Below are 16812 nucleotides of genomic sequence, written 5' to 3'. Positions count from 1 at the left end.
AGTCAGTTACAGTCTCTTTAAATAGTTTGTTTTGAGGGCAGGTCTTGCTAAGAAGAACAGAATGCTTTGGGTATATTTCAAAATGGCTACTTTTCCCTTTATTTGCCAAAATTTTGAGGGAATTTTTCTCTAATTTTCAACACGAGAAACTGGTGGGGCTCTGAGAGGTCAAACTCACAAAAGTGTAGAGTCCCCTCAAGGATGTTTAACATTGAAACTTGTCTACAGTGGGCCTTCAGCCTTTCATCAGTTTCATTCCAGGTTTTTCTACCCTGCTACTGGTTCCTACAGGAATTTCTGTCCTTGGGCTTCTGCTCCAGTAAGCTGTGATTCTTTGTGTCCACCTATTATTCTCCTCAATTTTGGAGGCAGTGGTCCTGATGGTTCTGTGACATCAATTGTCTGATGGATCTAAGAAGTTATTGATTTTCAACTCAGCTTTTTTCTTGTTGTTAGGACCAGTAGGACGATTTCTAATCTCTTTTATATGCCATATTGAGGACTGGAAGCCTGTGCTGTATATAAGTAATGGATTGTTTAATTTCTCTCTACAACTCTAATTCCAGATTTGTAGAGGGCAGTCAGTAGTCCTACCCTACGTTCACACATGCGGTAGGGTTCATGTAACATATGTGAGTGTGCTAAATTTTCAAATATATGGATAATGTTATTTCTCTTTTATTAAATAAGTTTAATGCCTATAAACTCTTCTTTTTGAAAGAAATTGCCCTTTTCATTACTTTTGATTTTTTTCTTTCTTCTATTATATAAATTTGAGTGTTTTCAAATGAAGCCATGAGAAACTGTACACTGACAAGGATTAAGTGTAGCTCGGTTCTTTGCTTTACCCTATCAGTGGTGATTAAAGAACAGACATCTAGCAGAATAGCTGAGAGTAACTGGGACCAAGTAAAGCCAAGGTTTTGTCTTGGCACTGCATTGCATGCACAAATTTCAATAAGCTAAATAATAGTGAAATGGATAAAGTGTTTCTGATATCTGGAAGTGTCCATTAGGAGACTCTAAGTCAGTGCCAGCCTACCTTCCATGTTGCAGGCACTTGGAGATTGTGACTCGCTGCAGGAGAGGCATTTCAGGAAAGTGTACTAATCGGGTTCTTTTAGTTCTTCACCAGGAAAACCTGCATACTTGGGTATTGTTGAGATAGCTGCTGTCTGGTTTCCATACTATTCTGTAATTTAATCATTAACTCATATTTTCTATTATCTCATCATATCTTTTGTTGAATGTTTTCTTTCAAATGTATGCTCACTCCAAATAAATGTTGAGGAGTTTCCTCCTCAAAAAAACTTAACATATATTTAATTGAATGTTATTATAATATTTGTATTTAAATGACATATCATTTTATTCTATCTATGAAGTTTTCTTCAAGTTTTCCCTACCCTATATCATAAGCAGTTACAATTATAGTATCATCCTTGAATATAATATAACATTGATTTAATATCTAAACATAATATTTTTATTTATGTATTCTTTGAATCCATATTGTTTTATGATAAAAGTCATGATAAAATGATTGTTTTATAATATATAATATTGACTATTATTATATTAATGGCTATATGTCTGACCAAAATTTAGAAGATCAGAAGTAACCAAATTATTTGTCCAGCAGCTGATTTTAGAAGCTATTTCAAATAAGAAGTTATTATTGTAACATAAATAAGTTTTCAGTAAAATGTGTGTAATAAAATATAAAATTAGGAACAAATTAAACTAAAATTATTTTTCAAGGTTATTAGCCATTTTACTTTTTCAAAGTAATAGATTTTTGGAAAATAATAATAAAAAAGAAAAATATTTTGCTGACAGTTATCACAAAAATTTCTCTGAAGACAATGAATATTGTTTTCATTGAAAGACAAAAATAAATAATATTAGCCTTTTTTAGGTTTCTCATTTGCCATAAAAAAAAAAAAAAACAGCATTATATGGAGCCCTTAAATAATCCTCCTATTTTTACCATTGGCCATTATGGCTACAGAAACACTGGACATAGCATGCAATTTATTCAGTTTAATGCATTGGGAGTATTATAAATACATGTTACAATTGAAACAATCCATGAGATTGTCAGAAAGTTTCATTGGAATCAAGTAGTGAAATAGTGAAGTTTATCAGAATGAATAAGGACTATAGTAGGGTAAAATATTGGGTACCATTGGTTGAAGTCTATTAGAGAGTTAATGCTCATGATGGGGCATGGGGGTGGGAGAACAGGCAGGGGATGTCACGGTGGATTTAGGAGAAGCAGAGTAAAAGAATGAGGGAAATGGAATTTGGCAAGAGCATGTACGATTAATTGAAGATTAAGATGACTGAAAGAAAAATGAAATGAAAAACAGTAAAAATAGATATATTAATAAAATACATTTATACTAGGGTTTTGAAAAAAGCAAAACATGTTGGGTTGTGTTTTCATGTAATTTGGTTTTCTGAATTGTTTTTTCCAGAAAAAGAGTTATAAAATAAAATAAAGCCATCCCCTTTTAAATCTTTATGTTGTAACTCAGGATTTATGAAGAAAAAAAAAAGATAATTCAACTTAGGTTGACTTTATAAAGTTGTCCTGTTATCATATTGAATTGGAACCTTCTTACCTTTTTAATTTTTTTAAAATGGAGGAAATTTGTGTTTATTTGAGAAATAGGTACCGACCAGATCTTAGAGCTTTGGGATGAGTGTTTGCTTATGTGTGAGACTGGAAACACTCGGTTGACCCAGATTCCCTTCATACTGACTTTTAGTTTATTTCATTTATTGAGGAATCAATATAAAAACTGCTTTTTGCTTAGGAAATGTGTGCTTTTCCATACTGTTGATGTTAAATCTCACTTTTCAGGTTTCCAAATTTGGGGCAAGTTTTTCTATTTTTTTTTCTGTATGACATCTTGATGGTTTTTTAAATTTTTTTCAACTTCCATTAATAGCTGGATTTCTGACTTAGACTTTTTGTAATAGTAACATTAGCAGCATGCTAATTTCTGGCTCTAGATAATTTGGTGGCTCTTGGGAGTATTTCTGGAATGCCATACAATATCGTATCATTACATGCAACAGAATGAGTGGTGTTATTTTCTCCTGATAGTATAAAATTTAGATAAACTTTTGTAGGATAAATTATCTTTAGATAAATTTTGATACTAAGAAAAAAAAGTGAGAAAGTAGGATTTTTTTAGTAGGGAGCAATATTATTGGACAAAAACACTGTTGCAATAGAAGAAAATTATTATTATGTGTTTTCTTTTTTCTGAGTCATATTTTTTCCCATGTAAAAGAAAGAGTTGTGTAAGTGATTGCTAACATGCATTTATATATACATATATATATACATATATATAAAATATAATTATCATTTCTAGGGAAATGATAACTGAAAGTTAGGTACAGAAAGGTAGTATAGAAAAATATGTTTACTGCCTTGCCTGTTTTTGTTGTTGTTTTTGAAGAGCACTAGGAAATGGCATTTTTTGTTTTGAATTGTTTTTTACTGTTCAAAAAGATTATTGGAACTTGGCCTGGTGGTTGGTTTCAAAGCTAACTTTATTGCTATTTCACTTTTTATGTGATCAGTCTGTTAGTCCTTGCATTTAAAAAGTCCTGGGTATTGATGTTAGTTAGTTAATTCAGGAAGATTATCTGTTTGTCAAAATACTAAATATGTTATGCACATTACTTTGGCTTCTGAAATGACTTGTATATGATCATGTTCACTTAAGATAAGTGTTCTCTTCTTTTAAAACAACCTTGGGGAAACATGGACAAAGTCCTTTAGCAATGAGAAATTCTAGTTTTATAGCTCCTTCCAGCTCTTTTAGATTCTTAAGATAGTTACAGGTTTTGGCCATGCCCACTGTGATACACAGAAATTGACATGACAAAACCAAACAAAGGTCTGACTACTTAAAGAAAATATAACTCGCTCTGTAACCCCAGTTTGTGAGATAGAAAGTATTATAGTCAAGGTGTCGTGCTGTCCCATTGCCAGACTCCATTCTTCTGTTAACAACCAGGACGTCCATATATCTCTAACATCCAAACCATAAAGAGTTGCTTTTTCTTTTTTTGCCCCCATTATTAGGTATATACCATTGAGGAATCTGGACTAAACATCCTCGTGTGGTCAGTGATTGGAAGCAAAAGAACTGGTTGGATGTATGGGCATGTCCCTCTCTCCAGTTACAGTGCATTTAAAGTGGCATTTGAAGCTGATTTGGCTGGAAATGAGGAAATCTTTATTGCCCTTGATGACATCACTTTTACCCCAGAATGTGTCTCTGGAGGTAAGCGATTTCTTTAGTAGATGGGGTGTATAAGGATTGTTTTACTATCCAAATATAGAAGAACTGGGAATTCCTGCTGAATAACATTTGTTTCCAGGTCCAGTACTATTCATACATTGAAAGAAGATCAGTATATGTTGTAGGAGGTAATGTTGTAGGAGGTAAAGTTTTTCTGCCCATGAGCTTAGCCATCAAGTTTTCATGCCCTCTAGGCAATCAAATTACTTTGATTACAGTCCTAAAGAGACATAGGGGAAAGTTAGTTTCATTAGAAGAGCATTATTATCTACTTTCTTTATTTCTAAAGGTTCACAAGAACTACATAAGGATTCTTCTGGTCACCTATCATCTTCCAAAGTATCTTTTCCATCCAAATTAGCTTTCCCCCATTCCCTGGACCATTTTCCTTCTCCTCACTGTTTCTACTGTACAATCTAGAATTCATAGTCAAAACAAGAGTCTTGTCAATAACGGTTTTTGTAAGAAATCATTCCCTTAACTGAAATCTGAATTTCTCCTATTTACGATGCTTCTGCTTAAGTGGCCGTTTGTTCTTTATAAAGTCTTCAGATTTTCAATGTTAAATAATAGGGTCATTGTCTTTCTGGCTACTCTATGCCTCATTCAGAATTTTATTTTTATAGAGTTATTTAAAAGTTTCTTCTTTTGGGGGCGCCTGGCTGGCTCAGTCTGTAGAGTATGTGACTCTTGATCTCAGTGCTGTAAATTCAAGCCCCACATTAAGTGTAGAGATTACTTAAAAAAATAGAAATTAAAAATTTTTTTTTTAAATTTTCTTCTTTTTAAGGCCACACATCTGGGTTCTTATCCTTCCAATGTTTTTTTTCTGGATCCTAAGTCCTGGGCAATTTCAACTTCCAGGTCACTCAGCCTATATAAAAGGTTAACCTTTTCAATTCTAGTTACCTTCATAAATATTCTTCCTCCATAACCAACTCCCACACTTACATCCTGGATCTTATCATCCTGTCTGAAATTTTAGGGTTGAAAGTTTCATCTGATCATTATATCCTCTACTTCCTGATTACTCCTCCTAAACCTGTTTTCAAACATAATTAACAAGAAAAAAAATACAATTCTACATTCTCAGTGCTTCCTGCTTTCTTCTATAAAATAGCTTCTTTATACTTTTTTCCTAATAATCCCAGATCTAATGATCTAACATCTCAATTCCATTCTCAATCAGTACTTTGAATTATTTTATGTCCAATTTTTTTATTTTTTATTAATTGTTTAAAAGATTTTTTATTTATTCATTTGAGAGAGAGAGAGAGCACTAACAGGGGAAGGGGTTCAGAGGGAGAGGGAGAAGCAGACTCCTCGCTGAGCAGGGAGCCTGACGCAGGGCTGGATCCCAGGGCCCTGGGATCATGACCTGAGCTGAAGGCAGACGCTTAACCATCTGAGCCACCCAAGTGCCCCTATGTCCAATTTTTTAAAGATAAATTTGGGTTCTAATTATGTGCCAGGCATTGTATGTATTAGCACATTTATTTATCAGACTCTAGAATAAATACAATATCCAGGTCATGTTCAGTCATAATGGCCTTATCAGTCTTTGAAATTGGGTTACTATAACCATTTGTATTTTCCAGGCTGCTGCTGGTCATGCTCATTGGGACCACTAAAAGTTTTGGTTTATCACCTTAGCTGGTGGTCAAGGGTCCTACACACATCTATTTCCCATTCCCTGGCACTGCTTTTCTACAACAGTCCTCAAATCTCCCAGCTATTCCCTTGAAATTTCCTCACTCTGCCAATGTTCTTATATCCTTTGAATAGAAAATAACCCCCTTTTGTAACAAACTCCCTTAACCTTTTTTTTTTTTTCCACCTCTAAATGTGCCTATATCCACAACCAAACACCTTTTTTGTCACTATTTGTCTCAGGGAAAACCCTCAGTCTTTCCAAGAGCAAATGTTCTTGGTCATTTCCTTTCTTAGTTCCTTCCAGTCACTGTTCCATCAAAGTCTTCTCTGTCCTATATCTTCTGTTTCTTTCCTTCCCCTACTTATTCTTAGCTCTTCTCACACACATGCAAGCAAACATACATACATATGTGTTATACACATACATACACTTACACGCATTTATACATCACTTCCCACTAATTTTGAGCTCCTCAAGAGCAAGAGGAGCTTGTCTATGTCATCTCCAGAGCTTAACACAAGGACTAGGAAATTTGGGCTGAAAAGTTACTATTATTCTAAATAATCATAATAACAATTGTAACTGATTATGTGAGCAGAGTTGCTAACATTTGCTTAAGTATAGGAAGGTTCTTGCCCACTGTGTTATGGAACAGATTCTACTTTTGAGGACAGTTAAAAAACAAACAATAAGACCTCTGGCATTAAACCATGTCTTCTTTCTGTAAGTTTCTGTAAAAGTGCCTCCAACCAAACATCCCATCCAAAATCCAGAATCTCTAGGTGTAGTTTGTACAGCAATGCTTCATGGTTGATTCAGGCAGACATTTTTAGAAAATCATCAATTAAACCAATGTTTCTCCAATGGGAGTATCAGGACCCCCATAGTGACATGCCAGGGAGCATGCAATACCACCAAATAACCTGGTTGCAACTCCACTGGATTCACTTGAAGATCTGGGGAGAGGTGACGTAAAGTGTTATGTGACATTTGGAGTAAATATGTACTGAGTGGTGGAGAGGTGACAGCTGGACTAAAATTGTGGAGACACAAGTCTAAATCATGACTGTCTCACTAAATCACTGTATAATTCTGAGAAAATCATTTTAACTCCTTAGACCATGTTTCATCATCAGGGAAATGAAGTAGACGATCTCCTAAGTCCCTTCCAAATCTGCCATTTTATGATCAGGCAGGGCTAGATTTGTACAAGAGGATCAGGAAAGTGAAAGGAATGCATAGAGAATGACAGAGAAAGGGAGTGAGTCCAGAGAGAAGGAGGCGGGGACAGGTAAGGGGGTACAAGTGTAAGGGCAGACAGGTGAGAACAGAGGTGTCAATGCAGTTAGAGAAGGCTCATCACTCTTCAGTGTATTGGTGAACTTGAGCAGGCCTGCCCTTCATTCATCCAGTGTTAGTTGAGAATCTCCTGTGTGCTGTCCTGGATTTGGATTGGAAGGGCAGTTATGAATAGAAGTTTAGAAGTTTTTTTGTTTTTGTTTTTGTTTTGTTTTGTTTTAACCCCCCCCCCCATTACCTTAGTCTAAACACACCTCAGGCAACACATTCTATAGGTTTTGCCTTCTTTTTCCCCCCCTTGCTTCCATTTTACTGCTCAAACTCTAGTTCAAGGCATCCTTATTACTCATCCATATCTCTGTAATGGCTTCATAACTGATTTATCTAATTTACTGACATGTAAAGAACTACCAAATTCATCTTCTAGGACCTATGATAGAGTAAGTTCCAGAAAAGTAGATCTGGCATCTTTCTTATTCAACACAATAACAAAATTTTTTTTTCAAGCAACAGAATCTGACTTGAGCTAACTTAAGTCGAAACTAAGTTTGTTGAAAGGATTTTGGATAGTTCCAAAAATTAAATGGAATGCTGAGAATCTAACTCAGAAAAATGAGTGGGAAGCAAGTGAGATGAAGTACATCAGAGGGTAAAACTGGCTAATTCCACAGTCTTTGAATACTTGCTTTGGAAACTGGTCTATCTACTCCCCTGTCATCACTCTGAATGATCTCTAACAGTCCCTGTGTCACTACATCAGAATTAAAATTGCTAGTTGGAAGCATACCCTTGACCAAGCCCATGCTTCAGGGTCCCCTAGGTTATGCTCTCATATCTCATCTCCACATCATCCAGGCCTGCATGATGGCCAGTTCTCTTGTTGCTCATAATCAAGCTTGAATACTCTGCAGCATATGGACCAAATTATAAAGTTAACTAGGAATAATAAATTATCTGTCTGTACTCTAATGGAGAGAGGGGAAATAAAAGGGAAACTGATCAAAATACACAAATTCATACAAGTTATAAAGAAGAAAAATGCTTAGAGGCTCTCAATTACCTACTAAATAAGCTTCGTATCCTTTAGTACAAATCTTGTCTTAATCTGTCTCTGTCTATGAAATAATCCCTCAGAATGAGACCCCCTGCCTCTGTCCAGCCATGCCCCATAGCCTTCTACCTCCATGACTTTGGTCCCACCACTTCTCTGGCTGGAAACACCCTGCCCTTTACCTTCTCTTGTGTAAATGTTTTTCCACTTTGATGGGCAGAGCAAAACTGCCTTTTTCACTAATTTAACCTTAATGCTCCCCAATAGAGGGAAGCCAAACCCTACTGCAGATTTTCCTAGCCTGAAGTTTACAGCTCTCCTATAATATAGCTTACATGGTGTTTTGTGATATGCATGGCTTACTTTCTGTCATTTTTTTGGTCCATGTTAAAAAATCACCATTGTCATCTTGTTTTGTGTGTGTGTGTGTGTGTGTGTGTTTTAATATTAGTAACAATGAGTGATCTTTAACTTTTAGGTTGATTGAGAAAAATATAAAATAAATTTCAAGTCAGCATATGATACAGAATACTCATTTTATATCAGAAGTGATATGGTAATTATAGATGAATTATTTAAAACATGATCTTAATGTATGTTCATTTTTATAATTTTGTTTCAGTTAGTAATTCATGAGCCTAATTTTAAAATTAATAGTGATAATTACAAAAAAGCCAAAAGAAAATGGTAATCAGTCCATCCCAGCTCACTTATTGGCTTCTAGAATATTGTTAGATTTTAAATCTATTATTGTGGGTCATGAAGTCCTCACAGTTTATCAAAGGATGGGATAATTCCTTTCTACCCTGGGAAGGGATGTTACATTTAAAGGAAAAACAAAACACAAGAACCAGAAAATGGCATTAAACGCTAATACCAGGCAGGCTTATGCGAACAAGACCTGGATTTCCCCTTGTCTGCATTTGGAGCAACTTGCATATTATACTATGAGACGGTTCTTATTTGATTTCTTGCTGATCATCAGACTGGAAGGAATTTTGTTAAATTAGGGGGAAAAAGTCCAAATGAAAACCATAGAAAACTCAGTCCCGATATGAACTCCGTTAGCCTAGCAGAATTTGACAAGTGCCTCACTCTGAACCTGAAGATAAACCACAGGTTACTGTTCTAACTCTGTCTTAAAGGTGAATGCTTTTATGTGAACACTGATATTATCATATAAACATATATATTTCTGTATGTATGGGACATAAATACATAATATATACTTGAATGTATAAGTACTGTGATGTCTATGTAAAACAAAACCTGGTGTAGTGATATAGCCATTTCTCTACCATATGAAAGCAGTAATCAACTCCTAAATTCCTAGTCATGTTTGGAAATTATCATAACCTTTGCCAAATCCTTTCTTTTCACTCAGAAATAGGGCCAACCATTTTACCAGGCCAAGTGTGTCTGAGAGATTCTGGGAGCTTTTCATTGCCAAGGTCAATCTGGCTCTGTTTTGTTCTCTTGGGCTATTAGAGTCTATACTTTCATTATGGTTTTCCTAATTCCCTGGAACACATATGTTGTTACCTGGAAAACATCCAGACTTTAGGAAAACAAGTTTGTTTGTTTGTTGCCTAAGAAATAGGATAAAAAAGTGACACTGCTTCACTAAAAAAAAAAAAAAAAAAAAAAAAAAACACAAAAACTAGATTTTTTTTTTTTAAATTAAAAATCAAATGACTTCAACAATTCCGATAACAGTGTTTTTTCTGATAACATCTTATTGGCATGTGACAACATTTTACCCAGAAAGGACTGGTTACTCTTTCTGGAAATAGTTGGAAGTGGCAAAAACAGAAAACAACAACAAATAAAACACAACTTTCTTGGCTTAACAAAGAATAAATGGGTTTATATGTAGGAGTTATTTTTGCTAATATAAACTTGCTCAAAATAGAAAACATGAGGTTAGAGAAATAACCAGGTTTTGGTAAAAACAGGTCTAAAGAAATGATAGTCTGGGGTGCCTGGGTGGCTCAGTCGTTAAGCGTCTGCCTTCGGCTCAGGTCATGGTCCCAGGGTCCTGGGATCAAGTCCCGCATCAGGCTCCCTGCTCCGAGGGAAGTCTGCTTCCCCCTCTCCCACTCCCCATGCTCGTGTTGCCTCTCTCACTGTGTGTCTCTCTCTCTCAAATAAATAAATAAAGTCTTAAAAAAAAAAAAAGAAATGATAGGCTGGGTTGTTTCTGCCAGATGGAGCAAATGATTGATCAATTAGAAGGTCAGTCCAAGTTCTAGAATATTCTGACCTTGCTGTTTGCTCCTTCTGATCTTTCTGATTGTAATATAATTAACATAATGTTAGTCATGCCTTCCATAGAATTCCATATGGGGCAAGATAACCCAATATACTTCAAAGTAATCACTTTTAATCATTTCATCAGAAAGGCAAAAATTAATCTTAACAATTATATGGCTTTTTAAATAATAATAATTCAATCATATACAACACTCTGAACTTAGAGGTAAAGCTACTGATTAATATTTCTCAAAATTAATATTGATTAAATTAAACATAGCTCTATTTATCTCTGTCTCTAGCGCCAGTACCCTACTAACTGGAAATCATGGTATCAGCCATTTTCTCTGGTTGGGTCATAGAAGTAGTCAAGACACTAGAGCTGAGAGATCTCTGAAAGACCACTGTAGAATTATATTTGACTCCTGAGTGGTCTTCTCTACCACCTGCCTCAGTAAATCATCTCTCTCTCCTTTGGCCTTCCTGAGACATGTACAACAGGTGTTTCTAAAGTGTGTATGGAATTGAACAACATTCCCTCACTGACAGCTTGCTTGAAACTCTCTAGATTTCCTTCATATATTTCTGGTGTGTGATGGAGACATAGCTGCCCACTCTCCATCTCAAGCCTACTTCACTGAGACAAAAATCTAATAATTGATCAGTGCCAAAATACTCAAAATTTCTGTAAGTAAAGCTTTCCTACTTACAGGATTGACAACAACATTTTCTTTCCCCGGTCCCTTCCCAGCCAGCAAAGAGTATAATACCATCATATCTGCAATGTTCATTATTTCCTCTGCAGTTGTAGGTTTGAGAGGGAGAACATGGACGAGGCTGGCATCAGGACAGTGGTACTTCATCCCGTAAGGACAGTGGCTTTAATCCTGTAAGGCACTGGAGAACCATTTTTGAGCAGGAGTCTTCCTTTGGGGAATGTAAACTGGAAGCAATATGAAGCATGAATTTAAAAAGGAATGTATTTAATAATAAGGGCCCTAAAATTAGAAGTCAAGAATTCAGCATTTGGGGAATTCTTTTTTTTTAACTATTCAATAAAGTTGCAGTTAATGTGGGCCAGAGCTACCAAGTGAACAATAGCATTAGATTAGGTCAAGTACATAACACTGTGCATAACAGAGGCCACACCAGCATAGATATGTCTGACCAGGAACGGCCGCACCATCTGGAAATGATAAAATAGGAATGAATCTGTTAATCCACTAGGCTCTCTCTGCGTTCCAGGCCTCATGACAAGAAAGAAATGACCAGCAACATTTTATATTTGTATATGTGTACCCACATTCACACACGTTTTAGGTTATTTGGGGTTAGATGATGGCAGTAAATTCTTCATTTATGCAATTTCAGTCATTTACATTACTATCACTATTTTTTCGTTAGGAAGGAATTGGCCATAATCCTGGCAAACGTTGATGTGGAGTAAAAATGATAACTCTTTGGGGGCCTTTGTCATAGGTCCTGTTTCCTCAGCTCTTGATTTTCCCTAAATATATTCTTGATTTTCTTTCAAGTGTGCGACCTCCATATGAGCTGGGGGAGAGCGGGAACTCGGGCAGTAGGGCATTCACCCCTCCACAGCCTCATGTGCTCTTTCCTTATGTTGCCCACCATCCCCCACCCAGCCCTTCTCCTCCACCGTTTCTATCACTCGTGAAGAGCTCTGTGGTTTCAGACCACCCTCCCATGTGCACGTGTGCATACATGTGCACACACGATATTTGTACAAATGTACACATACACATATAAGGGCACTATATGTATGTCTATATACATTTTGAAATTCTTTCAGCTTTCTTCTATATTTATTTTAGCTTAGCCTTGAGTGGCTGCAGCTCTTCACTTTGACAATAATGATCACTTTCTGTTTGGCAGCTGTTCTCAGGCTCTTATCAGCTTCTACACTGGATCCAACTTCTGGAAGCTTTTAGATTTCCCTTACTTTTGTCTCTTCTGTCAGACTTTTGATTTTTCTTGTTCGTGTAGCCCTTCTGACAAGCCAAATAAGCCCTCCTGACTTCTCACATACTCTGCCTACTCCTCAGATGTCTCTGTATACGCCACAGTCTTTTGTTTCTCTTTAGTCCAAACAGAGGTCACATCCCATCTTTCCAGGAATATTTAAGCTATTAGATAAGGAAATTAAATAAGATCAAAATGATTCTCTCGGGACTCCAAATTAGAGATAACCATTATTAATGAAAAAAGAAAGGAACATTTTTATACTTTATGAAGGGTCCTTCAGGAAATATGAACGTAAAATTATAACTCAAAATACCCTCAAACCAAGAGTTCTGAAGAATTAAAATTAAATATATACATATGTGTGTGTATATAATATTTTTCCCCTCCTATAGTCTTATAATTTTTTGTGATCTTTCTGAGTATTGTTAATGAGATCTGTGCCAGAGACAAACAATTAGCAATTTATAACTGATGTATTTTATAGCAAGCATTTTACCATTTATGTCATTGAGTATGGCAATATTTGGCAAGAGCTTACTTCCTCCTCTTTATTTTTTTTATTTTTTTTAATGTTTTTGTTTTTTTTTAAGATTTTATTTATTTATTTGAGAGAGAGAATGAGATAGAGAGAGCATGAGAGGGGGGAGGGTCAGAGGGAGAAGCAGACTCCCCGTTGAGCAGGGAGCCCGATGCGGGACTCGATCCAGGGACTCCAGGATCATGACCTGAGCTGAAGGCAGTCGCTTAACCAACTGAGCCACCCAGGCGCCCCTTCCTCCTCTTTAAAACTGAACTTCCTTGTGCATACTTTTTCCTTTTAAAACAGGCAATCAATTTTGCCTTCATTAAGCATATTATTCATAAAGATAAAAATCCATCGGATTATCCTTGGGACTTTAGGCTTTTATTGAATTTATATGAAAATCATAAGAACGTTTCACTGTTTCACTGTAAATTATCAGTATAAAGTAATTTTTATTGGTATAAGAAAGATATTTCAACTGCTTCCCAAACTGAATGACCAAGGAAACTCAACAACCTGTAAGAGGACAAAGAAATACCTCAAATATCAGGAATTATGACTGTGTGCAGAGCACAGAATGAAGCACAATGTGGTTTTCAGAAGAGTGTCTTAGTTACTGGGAATATGAATGTTAGTTAACAATGTCAGCTCCCCTTTATCCCAGGTGTTTTGTTTTTGTTTTTTCTTTTCCCTATCCTGAGATTTATTACAAAACCAAAGGGCAGGGCGCCTGGGTGGCTCAGTTGGTTGGGCGACTGCCTTCGGCTCAGGTCATGATCCTGGAGTCCCGGGATCGAGTCCCGCATCGGGCTCCCTGCTCGGCGGGGAGTCTGCTTCTCCTTCTGACCCTCCCCCCTCTCATGCTCTCTCTCTATCTCATTCTCTCTCTCAAATAAATAAATAAAATCTTTAAAAAAAAAACAAAAACAAAGGGCAGATTTATTCATATAGAGAGTGGTGTTTGTCAAAGTCCTTTATGTAAAATCCCATAGAACTTCTGAAGCAATTGGTAAAAACCCATAGTGTCCATATGAATGTATGATAGCTTCAGTTGCTAAATTATAGATTTATTAAAATACATTGGAAGGTTATTTTTTAGAGAACATTTCAGTTTCTGTTTTTCTGATCTACCCTGTTTTGTGGCTTATTAAATCAATAGAAATAGTCATTTTGTCAATGCATTCTTTATTTTATCCATTTTGGTTATTTCACTGCATATTATCAAGGAAAGTAAAACTATTTTTTTTTAAAGATTTTTATTTATTTGCAAGAGAGAGAGTGAGAGACAGAGAGCATGAGAGGGAGGAGGGTCAGAGGGAGAAGCAGACTCCTTGCTGAGCAAGGAGCCCGATGCGGGACTCGATCCCGGGACTCCAGGATCATGACCTGAGCCGAAGGCAGTCGCCTAACCAACTGAGCCACCCAGGCGCCCCGAAAGTAAAACTATTTAAACCATTGATTTATTATCCATCAGTTTAAGAAATACTTATTGAGCACACACCTCATGCCATTAACTTTTTGGACATTAAGGTGTCACTGTATTTTCAAACGAAGGTTGAAACTTCTCGACCTCTGACTTGGATTGTCTAAACTCAATGTGAAATCACAACTCTGAGCAAAAATTGAGGAAAGATGTGGCAAATAGGTGGTCACAGTGATGGAGCTACTCTTTCTGGATGGTGCTAGTATAGCTTCCATTGTGGGATTTTCCGCTGGTTTCAGAATCACTCTTCTCAAAACAAACTTGCACACAAATCCCCTATACTCTAAAGCAACATTTCTTAACCTGTTTTTGCCGAAACACACAAAAGCGAATGCTCATGTGCTTATCACACACCTCATGCGATGCGGACAAGAGAGCAGTGACTTAGGAACACTTTATGATGCTGCTGGCTGCACATCCACACTTCTTCTCCCCTGGAGAAAGCATCCTTGGTGGGATATAGTGAGTCAGTGTAGCTTTACTCTTGATACAGCCTGGAATCAGCTGTAAATCAATTGCAAAGTGTAACATGAGATACACTTCATTAGTGATCCCAGCACACGTTAGACTTGTAATTCATTTGAGACACCTTCCCCCACAGCTGATATGAGATAGTATATTAGTGCGTTTGTGCGCATGTGCGCACATGCACTAAGCTTTCACACCGGCCTCTGGCTTCTTCCTGCCCCAGCCTCAGGTCCATGCAATACCTCCCATCAGATACAGCCTGAGAAAGGGTGACTTAAAAACAAGAAGAAGGACCTTTAAGTTCAACAGTGATCATATTGTCAAAATGAGTCCACCATTTTCTTGGGAGTGCTTGTCTCTCCCTCTGTCACGGTCTCCACCATGTGAGCAATCCCCTCTCTCTCTCACTTTCTTTCACTTTTTCTATTCTGATGGTACCCCTAGGGGTATATGGAAAGGACGCTGTTTGCCCTGAATGTGCCATTTCAGCTCACTTTCCTGGAGTTGGTCTTAGTTTTGCTCTGATCACGTTATGCTCTTCCACAAAGGGACCCCCTCATATAGTGAACAACAGCGTGCATTTCCAACAAAGCATGCTAGGGTTGGGGCTGATCTGGCACTGTTACCCTTATGTGTTCACTGACCTTGCATTTTAGTTCCACTGGTGTTAAACAACCTGACTAAGTAGCTCACTGGGCCTGGTAAGTAACGGGTCAATGTGCTTGACCTATGCACACTACATTTATCAAAGTATTGTGTACTTTATTTTTTTTTTAAAGATTTTATTTATTAGAGAGAGTGCATGCAGGGAGAGGAGCAGAGGGAGAGGGACAAGTAGACTCAGCGCTGGGTGTGGAGCCCGACACGGGGCTCGATCCCACGACCCTGAGATCATGACCTGAGCTGAAATCAAGCATTGGACTGTAACCAACTGAGCCACCTAGGCACCCTGAAAGAATTGTGTACTTTATTTTTTTTTAAAGATTTTATTTATTTATGTGACAGAGAGAGACACAGCGAGAGAGGGAACACAAGCAGGGGGAGTGCGAGAGGGAGAAGCAGGCTTCCCGCGGAGCAGGGGGCTCGATGTGGGGCTCGATCCCAGGACCCTGGGATCATGACCTGAGCTGAAGGCAGACACTTAACAACTGAGCCACCCAGGCGCCCCAGAATTGTGTACTTTAAATGTTGAATTTTAGAAGGGATTTGGAGAAACTAGAACATAGAAATTTCAGAAGAAAAACACCAAGTATGAGTTACAGGCTAGAATACAGATTCGGAGGTATATTACTGCTGCTTTCTCTTAGATGATGCTTTCTTGCTGTGTCCTCACAAGGTGGAAGGAGCAAGAGTTATGTTCATGAGGGCTCTACCCTCATGAGCTGATCACCTCGGGAAGGCCCCACCTCCAGATATCATCACATTTTCCGCATATGAAATTGGGGGGACACAAACATGTAGTCTTTGGCATGACATGTACCCACCATTATACTGTCATACAGAAGAATTTCCCTGCTCTAAAAATCCCCTGTGCTCCACTCCTTTATCTCTTCTTCCCCCGCAACCCCTGGCAACCACTGAGCATTTTACTGTCTCCACAGTTTGGCATTTTCCAGAATATCATATAGTTAGAATCTGGCACTATGTAGTCTTTTCAGACTGACTTTTTTTTTTTTTTTTTTCCATTTAGTAATATGTATTTAAGATGGTGCTGAGAATCTTCTGGTTATAAAAAAGAAAAATTAATACTTAATTTCATTTTTTACA

General features: G+C 37.2%; 1 protein-coding gene across 1 annotated transcript in view; it reads left to right on the top strand.

Annotated features, from left to right (window-relative positions):
• The window catches only part of MALRD1 (MAM and LDL receptor class A domain containing 1), an 807963-nt gene that overhangs the window by 630951 nt on the left and 160200 nt on the right, over nt 1–16812 (top strand). Inside the window, exon 34 of the mRNA XM_035022447.1 lies at nt 4109–4310. Within this exon, the coding sequence (XP_034878338.1) occupies nt 4109–4310 (202 nt within the window). The remainder of the gene's footprint in view (nt 1–4108; nt 4311–16812) is intronic.

The sequence above is a fragment of the Mirounga leonina genome, unplaced genomic scaffold, assembly GCF_011800145.1.
Source record: "Mirounga leonina isolate KUSES-001 unplaced genomic scaffold, KU_Mleo_1.0 Mir_175, whole genome shotgun sequence".
Classification (NCBI taxonomy): Eukaryota; Metazoa; Chordata; class Mammalia; order Carnivora; family Phocidae; genus Mirounga; species Mirounga leonina.
This window is presented reverse-complemented; position numbering and strand designations above follow the sequence as displayed.